The 19372-nt window shown below is 37.1% G+C and overlaps 2 protein-coding genes and 1 non-coding gene across 3 annotated transcripts; all 3 read right to left on the bottom strand.

Annotated features, from left to right (window-relative positions):
* Positions 1-2582: 2582 nt before the first annotated feature.
* Positions 2583-2969, bottom strand: LOC127095362 (uncharacterized). Its single transcript, XM_051034065.1, has one exon. The coding sequence runs from the start codon at positions 2967-2969 to the stop codon at positions 2583-2585; it is 387 nt and encodes a 128-aa protein (XP_050890022.1).
* Positions 2970-3179: 210 nt separating this feature from the next.
* LOC127095361 (uncharacterized) lies at positions 3180-4016 on the bottom strand. Its single transcript, XM_051034064.1, has 2 exons — positions 3784-4016; positions 3180-3690 (listed from the first exon to the last, which is right to left on the bottom strand). Exons 1-2 carry the CDS (start codon positions 4014-4016, stop codon positions 3180-3182), a joined length of 744 nt encoding a protein of 247 aa, XP_050890021.1.
* A 14992-nt stretch (positions 4017-19008) lies between these two features.
* LOC127099627 (small nucleolar RNA R71) lies at positions 19009-19115 on the bottom strand. The gene has a single exon (XR_007794109.1). It is a non-coding gene; the product is annotated as a small nucleolar RNA R71 (small nucleolar RNA).
* Between the last annotated feature and the right edge of the window lie 257 nt (positions 19116-19372).

Here is a 19372-nt window from a genome sequence, read left to right as displayed (position 1 = left end):
AGAGTGTAGTATCGAGTCTCAACCAACCCCAGTCGGAACCGAAGTCAGTTATCTCACTACTTTCTAATGGCTAGGATGAGTCAATTAGGGTTCTAAAGGTCTGGTTAACGCTTTGATGACACCACGCGGACGCCAAATTTTTCCTCAAGTAAACATGAGGAACATCAGGACATCCAAAGTGTCACGTTAGCCGTAGCCATCATTTTAACCATTCCAGTATACGCCGGATAGTCGCGATGATCTCTTGCTACTTACCTAAGGTACACTAGATCCAGGTGTAGGATCTTTCACTCAAGCATAAAATACCCAAGCAATCCCTTAAAAGTAAATCAGACAATTCGAATACATAAGTGATCTTGTTTTTTAAGGTAACCTCTCTCTTTAATATTTCCCCAACAGAGTCGCCAGTTCTGTCATATGGTGAACTGACTTTGTGGTGTTTTTGCTTTGGAAAGCAAATGTCGCGGATAGTAAGAGTCGCCACCGACTTTTCTTTTATCCAATAAGGAAAGGAGGAAAAGAACAGGAAAGACCTTGATTAGATTTTGGGTTCGGGAGGTACATTATACAAAGGGAAGGTGTTGGCACCCTTTGTATCCATGGTTATCCATGGGCTCTTAATTGCTTAATCACTTATGTTTTTCTTGTTTGAAAAAGTGTTTGAGAAATGTTCAGAAAATGTTTGAAAAAAGAGTTTAACTTTGTAATGATTCTTGTACGAATGTATACAAAGTGTTGATCTCGTTTAATTTTGAAAGTTGTTTAGAAAAATATAACTCGACAATAATTCTAGTACGAATGTATACCAAGTGGTGATTTTCTAAAAGATATTTTGAAAAAGTGTGAGGTGTGAAAAGTATTTTGAGCTGTGAGTAAGCATTTAAGAGTTATACCTACCCAAGGTCTTTATGGGTATTTCCTATCCTTAGGAGGGTAAAACTGTCCTTACTATTGAGAAATAAGTAGTCTTATCCTTTGGATGTAAAGGGACATCGTATGGTCATCGATTGGTCATTGAAGGCAACATTTGTAAGGATACCTTAGCATTCGAAGGGACGATCATCATTTAACCGTAGGCTACAACGACGGGCCATCGAGGGACAAAATCATATATTCGAAGGCAACATCCGAGGGACTATGATTTATCTTATAGGGACATGATGATTTAATCGAAGGGTCTTTGCTAAGTGTATCCCTACGTTCGCGGGACATGACCGTAATACCGTAAGGCAACAAAGAGAGGACCAAGATCACATGTATTCAAAGGCAACATTTGTAATCAGTTAGATAATTAGAATAGATCTCCACAAGGGGATCCCACAAATAAAGTGGAATACCTAGCAAGCTACCTTCTTCGGGAGTATGTGAACCCTCACAAAAAGTCAACAAACGGGTTAGAATACCAAAACGGGGTGCAATCGAGAGTTGCACCAAACAAAAGAATCACAGTAGTAAGAATGTCAGGCCAATAATACACGGTTATAATAAAACATGTAAGATAAGCACAGAACAGAACAGCAAAATCAGCGACTGTCATGTTCGCTACTGCCTCGCCTAGCGAAGGCTTGGCAAACACTCGCTACATGTTCGCTGAGCGAGGTGCTAGCGAACGGCTGCGGGTTTTGAGTTTGATAACAGTACGATTTCCGGAACTCCGAACCCTATGGCATCCATTATAGAAATTACACGGTTAATCATTCAGGATATTCATGCATACTTAAACCCACATGCAAAATCTAACTACATATCCAAAATTCAATCATAACGCATCATGTATTTAGAGATTACAAATTTGAAGTATAAAACGGTAGTGATGGTGCAAACCTGTTTGCAATTGAATTGCACCAGTGAATTGGCAGATCACTCTTAGGGTTTGTACCGGATCGAGTGGGCGGAGGTAACCTTTGTGCAGATGAGTTTCCTTTAGGGTTGCTCTGAATTCTTTTGGTTAGCCTCCAGGGTTTGCTCTCTGTGTGTGTTTGTGTTTCTCCTTTTCTCCTCTGTTTTTCGTCCTCCTTTTTTCGTCCTCCCCCTTTTCTGAATGAGGTCTTGGTATTTGTAATAGTTTTTGTGACCTGATGGGCTCAGAATGAAGCCCAAAATTTCTGGTATTCGCAAGCTTCGCTAGGCGAGTGGTGCAACGAGGAGTTCGCTAGGCGAAGGATTTGCTCGCCTAGCGAGCATGCCAGTTTGAGTCATTTTCTGGATTTGGTCACCTGTGAGCTGGGTCTTTGTTCCTTTAAGATCAATGTCTTGAACAATGAGTTGGAGTGCCTTGAAGAATGTCTTGAAAGACTAACGGGCAAATTTTGGGGTATGACACTTGGCATAGGGTACTTGTTCTTGATGGTAACTTTATTCAACTGACGATAATCAATACACAACCGCAGACTACCGTCCTTCTTCTTTACTAATAACACTGGAGCTCCCTATGGTGAGACACTAGGTCGGATAAAATGCTTGGTTAACAACTCTTCCAATTAATTCTTCAACTCTCTCAACTCTAGTGGCGCCATGCGATACGGAGAGACAAAGATTGGAGCCGTCCCATGTATCAGATCAATAGAGAATTCCACTTCCCTTTAAGGAGGAAGAGAGGTAACATCCTCAGGAAAAACTTCCAGGAATTCACAAACAGCAGGGATTTGTGTAACACTCAGATTATGGCTAGGCTCCTTGGTAAGAACCAAGAGAACTGACTTTTCATTCTCAAATAAGAAATTAACCATGCCAACTGTACCTTCCAAGATAGTAGTTAGCACATCCTTTGGAGTAGCTTCACTAGATGGAATGATAATCAACTTCTCTTCACAACCAATAAACACCGAGTTGGCGGAAAGCCAATCCATCCCCGAAACCACATCAACCTTCTTAAGTGGTAAAGAAATAAGATCAATCTGGAAAATTCTACCATTCCCCAAGAGCGAACAATTTTCACAAATTAACGGTGTCTCAACCACATCATCCATGGCGGTAGTAACCACCATAGGAGGAGACAAGGGAATTGCTTGCAAGCCAAGACGCTTAATGCACCGAATTGATACAAAAGAGTGTGTCACCCCACAATCAAACAATACAAAACAAGGATCATTATTGATGAAACACGTACGAGTAATTAAGGCATTGTTTCTCTTAGCCTTCCTTGCATCCAAAGTATAAACTCGACCGGCGCTCCTCCCCTACATCTGATTCTTATTCTGAGGACATTCCCTAGACATGTGTCCCTCCTTATGACATGTAAAACACCTAATTCCACTTACAGTACATTTTCCAAAATGATACTTCTTACACACTTGACATTGAGGTGGTTGGTTAGGTCTTGCATGTTGCACCTGTTTTCCCTTGAAAGCCTGAGATCTAGGCCTAAACTGGCTTCCTGGCCTTCCTTGGTCTCTCTGCCCACTCTTGTACAAATCCCTTTCTTCTTGAACTTTCTTCAAACTGTTCTCAGCCACATAATGTTGCCTCAAGAATTCAGCATAAGAAGTGAATTCCCTTTGAGAAACACTATGAGAAATTTCACCCCTCAGACCAAAAAGAAACTGATCAATCTTCCACCACTCATCTGGTGCGTATGCAGCTTGTCTAGAATAAGTAGCCATATCTTCGAACTTCTCAGCATACGCAGCTACTGACATAGTACTCTTCCTGATCTGTTGAAACTCAAACTCTTTCTGAGTCCTCAAAGAACTAGGAAATTACTTATCCAGGAAAATAGTCTTAAAATGCTCCCAATCCCTAGGTATTCCTTGATTGGTCATAAGAGTCGAAGCACTCTCCCACCATATCACAACTGGACCCTTCATCATGTGAGAATCAAATACAACCTTATTTTCTTCACTACAATGCACTATCAGAAAAATCCTTTCCATGTCGGTTATCCACTCCTGAACCTTCACGGAATTCAGCCCACCATGGAATTCCGGAGGATTCATGCGGAAGAAATCTAGAAAACTACCACCTGTAGCTACCTGTGGAACTCCTTGAGGATGCAAACCACCATTCCACTGCTGCATCATCTATTGCATGAATTGATTCTGTTGTTGTTGCATCTGTTGCATAAATTGAGGCCATTGAAAACCTTCACTACTATTGGCGGTTCAGAGTCTGAATTCTGGGTCTACCACGACCTCTGCGTCTATCATCCATGATCCTGAATGTCATACAAATAGGATTAAGTTGATCAGGCTCAATACTATGAATATAACAACAAGGACAATGATGACAACCCACATATGAGGCAGAAAGGAATACTTATAATATTCATGGCTAGGTCGAGGATACGACCTGCTCTGATACCAACTGTAACACCCACATATAATATATGTCTAGAATACATATTATACATAGTGTAAAACTGGTACTGAAATACATAAGTGCCTAGCAGCACAGTGTACATATACAAATACATGCCCAAAATAACATAATGTGGCATAAATGTACATAAGAATGCCCAAATTATGAAGGTCCATATGTTGTTAAGAGAGCCTTTTCAGGTTGTGCTTTGTTGCTTACAACTATGGATGGGGAGGATTTCACTCGTCTTGTGAATTCAGATGCAGTCAAGAAATACTTCCCCTAAAAATAAAAACAGAATAGCTCGCTAAGTTGAAAACACGAAAGGGGGGCTTAGGCAAAAATGAGCGTCTCGGTGGATTGAAAACCTGAAAGGGTGATTCAGGCAAAAGTTAGAGACATGAAAAAATAAATACATATATACATCCCGCTAGATTGAGTATCTCACCCTGGGGAAATCTAGGCAAAAATTAGGGATTTGGAAAGTAATTGCATCCTAACAAGACTTTGTTCTATAGCTGCCTTCTGTCAAAGATTCTCGCTCAGCCATCGTCAACTGAAGCTTCAAATACATTGGATTCAGAATTGGTGGAGAAATGGTCATTATGTTCAATGTAGCCATTTTTCCAATATATATCACCAATTTCAAATTTCTTCTGAGTCTGAAAATTTCTTCTGAGAGTTAAGAGATGTTGAGGAAGATGTGGTGTTTCCTTCCCCAACGGAGCAAATTGTTCTTTCTCCCTTTAGCAGAGACATCTCTCCGACAGTTAGAAGAAATTGTTTGATTGGGTACCTGTTTGGCCTTAGTTCCCCAGTAGAATTTCTTCTACGACAGACCTTATTGGTATTCAGATACCTGTTCTTGAATTGATGAGAAGTCCCTGGCAGTTGGCGTTTGTGACTTTGCCTATCCCCCGCGGTGGTTGATGTCTTTCGGTATTTGAGGCATCCTCACCAGAACTAATTTCTCCTGTGGACCTTTCCCTTATTTTTTAAGATGTTGTGCCGGATGTCCGTTTGAGGCTCGTGAGTCTGTTTGTGTTAGATATGTCTGTCTGTCAGCATTAATCATACACGAATCACGCATATACATGCATAATCATAGCGTTCAAATATTCCTGATTGCATTCTTTGCCATATATCTTTGCTTGTTATCTCCTGCTATTGGTGAAATATTCTTCCCCTAGCAGATGTTTGCGTCTGATCTCTCCATTTAGAGTTAGCCTCGTAGGCAGAAGGTGTCTATCTTTCCTTCTTTATTCCCCACTGAGTTATGTCCTCATGGATGATTATTGTTTCAGTTTCCACCCCAATTACATATCGGGATGGAATTACTCCCCTGAGTTATATCCTCATCGGGTTGAGTTTTGTTTGATTGTGTCTTTCTAGTTTGTTCCTAGATTGACTCCTTTCTTGTTATCCCTTTGCAGTTCCCTGTGGTTCAGTTTTTCAATTGCTCAGTAACCAGTAATTATTCATCCTTTTCTCCTGCGAACTTTGTGGCCTTCTACCCAGTAAACGGTAGTTGTAAGTCCTATTTCTGTGGTTTTCTACCCAGTAACCGGTAGATGTAATCCCCTATTTGTTGGTTTTCTACCCAGTAACCGGTAGATATAATCCCCTTTTTGTTGGTTATCTTTACCCAGTAACCGATATTGGTATTCCTTCGTTTTGAGTATACCACCCAACCAGTGATATATCTCTTGGATGATTGCTTTTATCAAGCAATTCTTCCCTGCCGAGTCATCTTTCATTTACCCTTGTTTGGTAATGATCATTTCTCCTTCTGATTGGTCATCATTTTATACCCAGTAACCGGTATCCCGATGTCCTTTCTTTTCGGTCGATTTATCCTTTATTAACCCAGTAACCGGTTGTGGATAATCTTCCATTGCGAGTATGTTATCTACATTATGACGGTATTCAAAAAATTATTCTGGTTGACAATTTAGTCATTATGCATGTTATGCTATGCAAATGATGTTAATGACTCGATGAATGTATAAATTTTTTGCATGAGGGACAAAATTAGGGTATGATATTATTGTTGCTCATAATTTTTATATGTTTAACATTCATTAACAAAAAATATATACTAAAATTTTAAGCTTGATAACATTTATATTCATTGATTTTATCCTTATTAAAATAATGAGTATTATTTATATTTATTTCACTTGTGATAGATAGTAGTCAATTAGTCAATCTTATTATAGATTTAACACATCATAAACTTCCCCCTTATTTTTATCCATCCATCATTGTAGTATACAAATGCACGGTAAATTATGTAAAATTTGAATTGATTATATAGTTTATAAATGACTATCCATGATAAATTCAATATTTTTGCATTCATTATCTTTTAAGATTTATGTCTATTAGTCTCTTTCTTGTATTTTATAGGAATCATTAAACAGTAAAACTCAAAATCTAAACATACATAAAAATAATGATTACAAACTTTATCTAAAGTTGTTATGCATATATGTATGAAATTTAAGCCTTTAGCACACCATTAACTCTTATCGAAATACAAAGATAGACTATATAATTATTTTAAATAATCATATTTTTTTATTTAATAAAGTAATTAATTCTAATTATGCAGTAACATTGTTGTGTCGGTATCTTATAAAAGATAACAAAGGTGTCAATTTTAGCATGATATCTGCTTCCAGGCCTATCAAATAAATATTTTTAAGTGTCAGAGGCATCATATGTATAACATAATTATGATGTAAAAATAAAACTATACACTTGAAAATAATAGAACTAATTTAAACTTAACTAATATAGGTTACATGCATTGGCATTTCTTATAAATGCACTCGGCAAAACGATGTGAACACTCCTTGTAAATGCAATCATGGTGTTCCTCACAAAAATTAGCTGTAATTTAAAATAAAAATAAATTAATGTTACTAAAATACATAATTCAAAGATGAAAACTTTGAAAAGGATGAGAAAAAAATCTTACCACTGACAACAAGTATTATGGAAAGCAAGAGGATTATGGCATAAGCACAACATATAAGTTTCTTCATACTTTTACCTTTTTGTATAAAATAAATAGAAAAATGTATGATATTTTTCTAAAGGTTGATGTCCATTATATAGTTTTTTTGCCAAGTCTATTATATAGTTTTAACACTTATGGAGTTGTAAGAAGCCCTCCTTAAAAAATTGTTTCATAAGTATATTGATATATCACATTTGTCTCTTTTGCTCACTCAATTGATCACTCGACTTTAATAATACTGACATACAATAATAATTTTGGTCATTAAATTTTATTGTTTTTTTTATAAAAGTATTCTATTTTAACATTTTTTTTAATTTTTTTTTATCTTTTCATTAAAGATAACAAAAAAAATTAATTTTTTGAACAAATCAAGAATTAAGTGATAATAAATTGTGCTCAAATTAAAAGTATCTTAAATAAAAATTAATGTATATCAAATGTGAGAGATGTGTGATTTGTTTTACATATATGTCCCTTTAACTTATTCAATTGATCACTAGACCTTAATAAAACTAACATATAAAACTATTTTTGGTCACGAGAGTTCATTATAATTTATTACGAATCTTTTATTATTATTATATTTTTTATCCATACACCTAATACGTGAGAAAAATCACAAAAGAGAAATAATAATATTAAAGGATAAGAACTTTAATTTATAAAAAAATAATGAATGAGGTGGTAGCATAAATGTCCAAATCAAAAGTTTGTTTAACATCTAAAAATTATCCTAATGGGTCATCACGTAGAGCATCCATATTGATTTAAGAGCAACACGTAAGTGAGAGAGACACCGCATATTCACCAAAAACCTTAAGGTGATAAGTGTATGAGTCCTCTCATTTATAAAGTGTTTAACCTTCACTTTTCAAAGCAATGCGGGACTTTCAACTCACACTTATACACAACAATCTCCCCCTCAAGTGTGACTCCATCTACTATACTCCTCCTCAAGCGAAAGCTCTTTCATTCAAATACACTTGTACCACCGTTACGGGCACTACAACGAAACACGCCACCTGACCAACACATTGTCATGAAGACTTTCAATACAAGGAGTTGGTCCTTTAATTAAACCATCAACTCTGATACCACTGATGGGTCATCATGAGGAGCATCCATATTAGGTCAAGAGCAACACACAGGTGAGAGAGACACCACATATTCACCCAAAATCTTAAGATGATAGATGTATGGATTCTTTCATTTATAAAGTGTCCAACCTTCACTTTTCTAAACAACGTGTGACTTCCAACTCACACTTGTACACAACAAAGACTTGAGTCGTGAGATTGTACTCCTCTCACGATCTCAAGTTTCAATCCTGTTAGGTACAAATAATTTCTATGTTGGACCATGTTCATATAAAAGTTATGGCTTTAACAAGCTCACTGCAAGTGGACAGGGGAATTGATCCATTTGGATGAGTCATTTGCAATTAATTTGAATCTTTAACCTTTTGATATTTTGACTTTTAATTTTATAAATCGGGTTTTTAGTTTTACAATTAAATATTTTTCAAGAATTTTGACTCCGTCTCATTTTTTAATTTTTTTATGATGTTTATATTAATCATTATATTGATCTCTCTAATTCTTTAGAAACATAAATCATGTTCAATATTCTTATAGATTGATTTCAATTATTAATGAGTATGTGAGATCAACTAAAATAATATCAAAATTGAAGAGGGTGAAAAAAAAACAATTTTTGAAAATTGAGGGACCAAAAATCAATTAAAAAGATGAGGGTCAAAACTTATTTTATTTTATAAAAGGAGAAGCAAAAATGTATTTAAGTTTAACTAAAAAAATCTTTTTATCATTTTATTATGTTAATGTCAATTAAATTATTTTTATTACATATGAAGTTTTAAGAAATTATTTTTATTACATATCTTTTTGGTGCATTTATATTTATTTAATTAACTTTTAATTGATCGATCACCTAAATAAAGATAATGTGTAAAATATTTTTTTTCTTGAGACTCTTTATTATTACAAATCTTCAATGAGTCCCCAAAAAAATAATTTCAATTAATGCTTAATGAGAGATAAACGCAGTCTTTTATTTATATTTTTTCCCCTTATTACATCTTTATGGTCATGAAAACATATGTTTTAATTGTACCCAAAAAAATATTTAAAGGGGGCAAATAAGATACATCAATGTACTTAATGGAAGGTTTGTATTAAAAAATGGAAGGGTTGTAATAAAAAAATAAAGAACTCTTGGGATAAAAAGTTTATATATCTTATCTTTATTATAGTTGGGTGGCCAATTGAGTGAGTTAAGTGGACAAACAACATACATCAATATCTTTAATAGACAATATTTTATAATAATTATTTTTTGTGAAAGAAGTTTGCACTACTCCTTAAATAAAAAAATTATTTAATTAGCATAAGGCAAGAAAAAATGGTGTATAGCACGAATATCACCTCAATTTTAACTAAATCCAAATATATAGAGAGAGATATGGAGTTGAATTTTGAGGTGCATCAACTGAGTTGCTTCGATTTGACCTCTAAGCAACTCAATCTTCTTTCCTACCTTGGTAGGACTTTAGACAATCAAATATCCAAGAGAATTGAGTAGAATTGAGTGAGAATCGAAGAGATGAAGTTTTCTGAAAATTACCTTCAATGTTGTGCAGAACTTGATGTTGCTTGCTTAAAACACGATCTAATCAAACTTGAGAAGCTTGCAAGAAGTGATTAGCAAGGGTGCAAGGATTTAGATCCTAGAGTTTTTGAATCTCTAGCAGTTGAGATTCAAACTAAATTTTCAAATTGAAAATTCTACGGTTTTCCTTTGGAATGAGAGGGTTTGAATTGGGGGGCAAAGCTGGCGCACAAGGTGTGTTTTAATTGAGCACAAAGGTCATGCATTTATAGCATGAGGGAGTGATATTTTCACACTAGAAATTTTGTCCAAATTTAGCAATGTGAATGGCACGAGTGCATGGGCATGTATAGGCCCATGATGCAATGCATTAAGGTCCAAAATCAATCATGTTGAAGTCTGAATGAAGCTTGAATGGAAAGGCAATGTGAAATGACATTTGTACATTTGATTTCTCCAATGATGCAACTCTGTTAAAGCCATGCGCAGCCCTAGAAAACCTCATCCAAAATGCATGAACTTGGGTTTTTTGAAAATCTTGGATCAAGGGGAACAAGTTTTATGTTCAACACTTTTTCATTTGGAGCTTGGATCATGGTGAATGTTTAGGTGGAAGTTTGGAAATTTCAATATGTTGAAAAAATTTCTAGGTGTAAAGTCATATATTTCAATATCTCACCTTACTTAACTTTTTATGTGAGCTTCAAATGAGAAACGTGTACTCATCAAAGTTTGTAGCTATTTTAAAGACCTTCAAAATGGAAGAAAAACAATAATAACAATTTGATTTACCACAGCGGAAGAAAAGCCACCAGTCCTCAGGTAAGCAAGACATCACTCTATCTTGCCATTACCTTTATCCTGCTCAGAACCACCTGAAAAATAATCAACAACATGGGGTAAGATAATAATCTCAGTGGGTTCCCTATCTTATGGTCCACTCGGCTCTACAAGGTTTCCTAATAAATAATCAACTCATATCCAACTCAAGTCGACAAGGGAACGAAGACTTGAGCGATGGGGAAACTATCACGCAATTGTATGGCAACATGCATCTGAGTTCTCGCAACTCAAACCAGATTATTATTCAGGTCACGACACATCAATTCCCGAACGGACTTACGTCTACGCCAAGCTCGGTTCATGCATGCTCGTATGATTCAACTTTCGCGGTGGATATCCAGTTCCCCTATAGGACTTAAACCCACTATTGAGAACCATCACTCGTATGGGACTCTACCCACTTTGAGTCTCTTTCACCGTATGGGCCTTATCCCACTTTGGTGTCCACCTTTCCCCCATGTCCTCCATGGTTGGGGCTCAAACCCAATTGAGGCTCGAATCATTGGTCCCACATCCCAATGCTTACACGTCTAAGCATACCAATAGAGATGTGTACCACCATAGAAAACTTACATTCTGAATACATGATCGGTTCTACAATCATCGGTTCCACGAACCATAACATAATTCATCAATCATAGGTGACTTCATTCACCACAATACACAACAATAACATGGCATGTTCCATACAATGCGTCTCGTTCTCAATCAAGGCAATAATTCATCCACGACCTCCACATAAGCATCGTACGAATGAATACCGTATTCTCGCATTATCTAGGTTATAAACCTCACTCATGACCTAATTTCAATCCTAGGTTAACTCACTAGATTCATCATGTAATTTTCACCATTAACATGTATTCAACATAAACATAGCATCACAATTGATTAATGGATGGAAGAATGCATTTAGAAACACTTAGGAAATGTATTTTGAAGTTTTTAACTTGAGTCAATCGATTGGTTGGGGAAGCCCAATAGATTGGTTCCACTCACATTTTTGTTTTTCAAAATTTGTTGAGTGTCAATCGATTGATCCTGTTGAAAATTTCCACTGTTCATATACAGCAAGTTTGTGAAATCGATTGACATGCAGTGTCAATCGGTTGGTCCTGTAAAAATTTCATTTTTCTGCTAAACCAAAGTCTGTCAATCGATTGATAACAGGGGCCAATCGATTGGTTCACTCATATTTTCATTTTTCCACTTCTCAGAACACCATTTTCCTCTGTAACTCCATTTCTAATCAAACCCACACTCCTTCTTCCAACACATCCATCTCACTACATGCTCATATACACATGTACAACAAGAATCCCAAGTTCATAACTACAAGGATTTCAACATCATAACATAACCATAATAAATCGTATTATCATACCAATCATAAAAACATATCAAGGCACATGTTCATGGAAATCAACAAGAGAAAGAACATATTCATCTTATAGCATGGATATTCATGATTTGTCTAACATTTTACAACCCTAACTTTTCTATAAACCTAAAGTTTCTAACTAGAACCCACCTCAAGAAATTGAAGAGGAGAAGTTGTGGAAGATGTAATGAGGATGAAGATTATGGTGTTGGTTCCAAGTTTTTTTTTCCTTCTTCTTCTTCTCCACTAGCCTTGCTTTTCCTTCTTCTCTTAAGCTTCCTCTTTCTTTCTATGCTTTCCTTTCTCTCTACTTATCCTTTCTAATACATAGAAAACAAATGGCAAGTGGTAGGTGGTATAAGACACAAACATGTGGTGGTGAGTGGGTCAAAAGTCATAAACAAGTGGCCATTATGATTTGTGTGGTTAGAAAGTGGTGGAGTGGTAGCAACAAATATCTCAAGTGGCACTAACTTGCAATATTTGTTCTACCAGGGCTATTGACCCATTATTAGTGTTACCAAAATGTCCCAATTAATAAAAGGTCAGTTCCAAATAATATTAATTAAGTCAACCTGAACTCACTATTTGCTCTATTTATCCCAATTGGCAACTTTTAGAGCATATAGGAACTCAGTTGATCTCAATTAATAGGAATTTAGGCATTTAAGGAAATACGGGGTGTTAAATCCTCCCCCTTAAATAAAATTCGTCCTCGAATTTAAATATTACCTGGAAGAGATGAGGGTAAGCTTCTCGCATTTCTGACTCTAGTTCCCAGGTGGCGTCTCCTGGGTGTGATTCATCCCACTAAACCTTAACAAGAGGAATCTTCTTATTCCTTAATACCTTAACTTCTCGTCCTGTAATGCGACTTGGTAGAGGTTCGAAAGTCAGATCTGCTTCTACTTCTACTGAATCTGGAAGAATAGGCTGAAGAGAATCTGGAATGAACTTCCGGAGTTGAGATACGTGAAAAACATCATGCATTTCTGATAGAGAAGGTGGTAAGGCTAATCTGTAGGCTACTTCTTCAATTCTCTCTATAATCTGGTATGTCCCTATGTATCTCGGACTTAGCTTCCGTGACTTAAACGGTCCTTTCAGTCTCAACCTCGGAGTCACCTTCAAAAATACATGGTCACCTTCATCAAATCCCAATGGTCTTCTCCTGTGATCCGCATAGCTCTTTTGGCAATCTTGTGCTTTCTTTATCTTATCACAGACCATCCTTATCTTTTCCGTCGTCTCTTGAATAATCTTCGGTCCTAAGATCCTTTCTTCGCCAACTTCTGTCCAACATAAAGGTGTTCTACATTTCCGTCCATACAAGGCTTCATAAGGTGCCATCCCAATACTTGCATGATAACTATTGTTATATGTGAATTCAATCAATGGTAAAAGATTCTTCCAATTCCCTCCACTTTCAAGTACACAAGCTCTTAACATATCTTCCAGCGTCTGTATTGTCCGTTCAGTCTGACCATCCGTCTGAGGATGATTAGAGGTACTCAAACACAATCTCGATCCCATAGCTTATTGGAATGCTCTCCAAAACCTTGAAGTAAAATTTGGGTCTCTATCGGACACAATGCTAGTAGGAACACCGTGCAACCTAACAATTTCTGAAATGAACAACCGTGCAGATGACTTGCCTTGTAAGTAGTCTTCACAGCCAAGAAGTGCGCGTACTTAGTCAACCGATCAACAATCACTCAAACTGAATCATAACCACCTTGGTTCCGAGGTAACCCTACTGCAAAATCCATTGAAATACTATTCAATTTCCAAACCGGAATCTTTAAAGGCTGCAATAACCCACCTGGCTTCTGATGTTCAATCTTTACCTGTTGGCATACAATGCATTCTTACACATACTATGCAATATCGCTTTTCATTCCAGGCCACCAATAGTCCTTCTTCAAGTCTTGATACATCTTCGATGAACCTGGATGTATAGTAAATGCTCCTTTGTGAGCTTCCTCCAAAACTTCCCTTTTCAGCTCGACATCATCTGAAACCTGGTTGAGTCGACATCTCTTGCAATTTCTCATCTATCATTTGTCTTTGTCGGATCTCTTCCCTTAGGTTAGAAGTAACATTTAAATTTCCCATTATCACACCATCCTGCGTCCAACTAAACTGAAGATTGAGATCTCGGAACTTTTCCAACAATGGGTACTCTAACATCATCAGCTCCGCTTTATGAATCTCTTTCCGACTTAAGGAATCCGCAACCTTATTCGCCTTCCTCGTGTGATACTTAAGCTCAAAATCAAAGTCCTTCAAATACTCCATCCATCTCCTCTGTCTCATATTTAACTCTTTCTGATCAAATAAGTATTTCAAACTCTTGTGATCACTAAACATCTCAAAATGCACCCCATACAAGTAATGTCGCCAAACTTTCAATGCGAAGACAACAACATCCAGTTCAAGATCATGATTCGGGTAGTTCTCTTCATGAGGCTTCAACTGACGAGAGACATAGGCTACAACTTGACCACTCTACATTAACACCCCTTCCAATCCTTTCTTAGAGGCATCACAAAATACTTCATAAGACTTACTAGGATCAGGGATGACTAAAACAGGAGCAGTCGTTAGCTTCTCCTTCAAACTCATAAAACTCTTCTCACACTTCGAATCCCATTTGAAAGAAATTTCCTTTCGGGTAAGTCTAGTCATTGGTAACGCTATCTGCGAAAATCCCTTTGTAAACCTTCTATAGTAACCAGCCAACCCTAAGAAACTTCTGACTTTGGAAGCATTCTTCGGTCTTTCCCAATTAATAACTACTTCAACTTTAGATGGATCCACCGATACTCCTCCTTGTGATATTACATGACCAAGAAACCTCACTTCGTTCATCCAAAATTCACACTTACTTAACTTGGCAAAAAGTTGTTTCTCTTACAGTAATGATAGAACAATCCTTAGGTGTTCTTCATGCTCTTGAGGAGTACGAGAATAAATAAGAATGTCATCAATAAAGATCACCACGAACTTGTCCAAGTAGGGTTGGAATATCCGATTCATATAGTCCATAAAAGCAGCTGGGGCATTCCTTACACCAAACGGCATTACAAGGAACTCATAATGGCCATATCGGGTTCTAAATGTAGTCTTTGGCACATCCGAACTCTTAACTCTGATTTGATGATAGCCCAATTGTAAATCAATCTTCGAGAACACACAGGATCCTTTCAACTGATCTAAAAAATCGTCTATCCTTGGCAGAGGGTACTTGTTCTTAGTGGTAACTTTGTTCAACTGGTGACAATCAATACACAACCGCATACTACCGTCCTTCTTCTTTACTAATAACACTGGAGCTCCCCATGGTGAGACACTAGGTCGGATAAACTGCTTGGTTAACAACTCTTCCAATTGATTCTTCAACTCTCTCAACTCTAGTGGCGCCATGCGATACAGAGAGACGGAGATTGGAACTGTCCCAAGTATCAGATCAATAGAGAATTCCACTTCCCTTTTAGGATGAAGAGAGGTAACATCCTCAGGAAAAACTTCCAGAAATTCACAAACAACAGGGATTTGTGTAACACTCAGATTATCGCTAGGCTCATTGGTAAGAACCAAGAGAACTGACTTTTCATTCTCAAATAAGAAATTAACCATGCCAACCGTACCTTCCAAGATAGTAGTTAGCACATCCTTTGGAGTAGCTTCACTAGATGGAATGATAATCAACTTCTCTTCACAACCAATAAACACCGAGTTGGTGGAAAGCCAATCCATCCCCAAAACCACATCAACCTTCTTAAGTGGTAAACAAATAAGATCAATCTGGAAAATTCTACAATTCACCGAGAGCGAACAATTTTCACAAATCAATGGTGTCTCAACCACATCATCCATGGCGGTAGTAACCACCATAGTAGGAGACAAGGGAATTGCTTGCAAGCCAAGACGCTTCATGCACCGAATTGATACAAAAGAGTGTATCTCCCCACAATCAAACAATACAAAACAAGGATCATTATTTATGAAAGACGTACCAACAATTAAGGCATTGTTGCTCTTATCCTTCCTTGCATCCAAAGTATAAACTCGATCGACGCTCCCCCCTGCATCTGATTCTTATTCTGAGGACCTTCCTTAGACATGTGCCCCTCCTTATGACAAGTAAAACACCTAATTCCATATACAATACATTTTCCAAAATGATACTTCTTACATACTTGACATTGAGGTGGTTGGTTAGGTCTTGCATGTTGCACATGTTTTCCCTTGAAAGCCTGAGATCTAGGCCTAAACTAAACTAGCTTCCTGGCCTTCCTTGGACTCTCTGCCCACTCCTGTACATATCCCTTTCTTCTTGAACTTTCTCCAAACTATTCTCAGCCACATAACATTGCCTCAACAATTCAGCATAAGAAGAATTCCCTTTGAGAAACACTATGAGAAATTTCACCCCTCAGACCAAAAAGAAACTGATCAATCTTCCACCTCTCATCTGGTGCGTACGCAGCTTGTCTAGAATAAGCAGTGATAACACTGAAATTTACCGTATTTTCGACTCCGATTTCACATGCATTCTAGTTGTTTTATTATCATTTTGTTGTGTTATTGCTATGTTTTCCTTTGTTTTTAGGTTTTTACTTTAATCGGAGCCCCGATCGAGAAAAGGAGTGAAAAAGAGCTAAAAACCCTAAAATTCAGCATTTTGTACTTGTGGCCTACCCCATGGCTGGCGCCATAGACCCTGCCATGACGTGTCCAAGCTCAACTTCCACGTTCCCTATTACTTCCACTAAGGCGCCTCATTTTGTGCTTGTGGCGGGCGCCATGGCCTTGTGGCGGGCGCCACAAGAGGAAAGTTTTTCCCTCCCATTTTCAAGTTGAAGGGCATCCTTGTCATTTCCATCTTTTTACTTGCTTATAAATAGAAACTCGAAATCACTTTTACAATCATCCAAATTAGAACAAAGGCAAACTCAGAGCAACTTTGTTTCACTTAGGCATATATTCAGTATTTTAAAGTGGTAATCGCTTCGCATTGGAGTGTTACCACAATTGTGTAATCGAGTCTGTGATAGAGTCTGTAATCGAGTTTGGAGCACTTTGGAAGGAAGTTAATCCTGCCGCCATTTTCATTTCCGCTTTGCAATTTACTCAACCCTCCGATTGGAGCAGGTTTTTATTACTTGTCTTTATCTTATTTATTTTCCCGCACTCGCTTTACTTTATTTATTTCCCGCACTCGCTTTACTTTATTTATTTCTCGCACTCGCTTTACTTTATTTATTTCTCGCACTCGCTTTACTTTATTTATTTCCTCGCACTCGCTTTAAATTATTTATTTCCTCGCACTCGCTTTAAATTATTTATTTCCTCGCACTCGCTTTACTTTTGTTTATTTCCTCGCACTCGCTTTAAATTATTTATTTCTCGCACTCGCACTACTTTTGTTTACTTTCCGCACTCGCACTACTTTTATTTATTTTAATGCACTTTTACTTTACCATGTCTAGCTAAATTTATAAGGTTAGAATGTAAGGATCGTAATTGAACCGACAATCCGTACAATTGTTCGTAGAAACACTTAAGGGCTATTTTAACTTTCAACTTAAGTTTTCCCGCACTTCAATTCCGTTGGGTAAGATCGAAAGTCGTCCAACGTCTTTTTAAACTTAATTGTTTTTAACTATTTCAAAAACAACGAAAGCACTTTGTTTAGTTCATTAGGATATTTTAACATTAAGAAGAAAAGAGATTTTAAAACTATTTTCGGACGCGTTTATAAGTTTAGAGTCTGGTTCGCAAGAACCTCTTTTGGTTAAGAAATCCAGGTTATAATACTTTTCAACTTAGTCAAGATACTATATTTCTTAAAAATAGGTTTATTACTCTATCACAATGCGCGTCTTTTTATAAGTGACAATAAGAGGGTTTGATTAGGGAGTACAACTCGGTTCTGAATACGCGAAAGCGACAGTTCCTGTTAAATTAGTTCTTTTCAAAGTAGGAAACATTGCCCATAAGTAGTTCTACTAGCAAGTACTTGGATTATTAATTGATTACGTGAATTACATTCGACCCTGTCTTTATTAATTAAATTTATTTCAAAACTTTACTTTTCATTGCACACTCCAAAAAAAACACCTATTTTGATTGCCTTTGATAAACACCATAACAATAGATAACGATAGATTGACACTTGGTCTCTGTGGATTCGACAATCTTTTATATTACTCTGACGCGTTCGTATACTTGCAAAACACCGCATCAAGTTTTTGGCGCCGTTGCCGGGGACCAATTTCGTCAAATTTCATTTTCCTGTTGTTATATCGTTTAGACTTAGGCTGTTTCCCGCCGGTCAATGCGAAGAACTCGCAGCACCGGAAGTTTAAGCTTAGTATACCCTCTAGCGGAACCTGAACGTTAAGCTCGCGCACGTTTATTCTTTCATAGAATTAAGAGAGTTATGGCCGAAGATCAAAACCAAAGACCTCTTAAAGATTTCGCTCAACCATCAAATGAAGAACCTAGTTCTAGTATAGTAAACTCAACCATCCCAGCTAATAATTTTGAACTTAAACCATCCCTATTGCAACTAGTGCAACAGAGACAATTCGCGGGTCTCGCTACTGAGAACCCAAACCAACATTTAAAAATATTTCTTCAATTAGCAGACACTTTTAAAACCAATGGAGCTTCTCCTGAGGCAATACGTTTAAGATTATTCCCTTTTTCCCTCAGAGATAAAGCCCTATCATGGTTAGATTCCCTTCCACCCAATTCCATTACGACTTGGGATAACCTTAGAAGAGTTTTTCTTGCTAGATATTTTCCCCCGAGTAAGATCGCCATTCTTCGAAACCATATAACTAGATTTACCCAAAACCAAGGAGAATCATTGTTCGAAGCTTGGGAGAGATATAAAGAGTTGTTACGAGCATGCCCACATCATGGTTTAGAAAATTGGTTAATCATTCAAACCTTATATAATGGACTTCATTACAACACAAAGATGACCATCGACCCTGCCGCAGGCGGTGCTCTGATGAACAAATCTTATCCTGAAGCTAGTTCCCTCATCGAAGATATGGCTCAAAACCATCAATCATGGGGAGTCGAACGAGCGACAGTTGAGAAGAAGGAAGCCCAAGGAGGAGTGCATGAACTAAGCTCTATAGACATGATGCAAGCTAAAATGGACGCATTAGCCCTCA

Source organism: Lathyrus oleraceus, chromosome 6 (assembly GCF_024323335.1).
Source record: "Lathyrus oleraceus cultivar Zhongwan6 chromosome 6, CAAS_Psat_ZW6_1.0, whole genome shotgun sequence".
NCBI lineage: Eukaryota > Viridiplantae > Streptophyta > Magnoliopsida > Fabales > Fabaceae > Lathyrus > Lathyrus oleraceus.
This window is presented reverse-complemented; position numbering and strand designations above follow the sequence as displayed.

Excerpts from the sequence above, each read along its gene's own strand:
- LOC127095362 (XM_051034065.1), bottom strand. The coding sequence starts at position 2,969 with ATGGATGATGTGGTTGAGACACCGTTAATTTGTGAAAATTGTTCGCTC.
- LOC127095361 (XM_051034064.1), bottom strand. The coding sequence starts at position 4,016 with ATGCAGCAGTGGAATGGTGGTTTGCATCCTCAAGGAGTTCCACAGGTA. Across the intron at positions 3,691-3,783 it reads AAGGGTCCAGTTGTGATATG|TTCTTTGAGGACTCAGAAAG; the intron begins GTGGGAGAGTGC and ends GTAATTTCCTAG.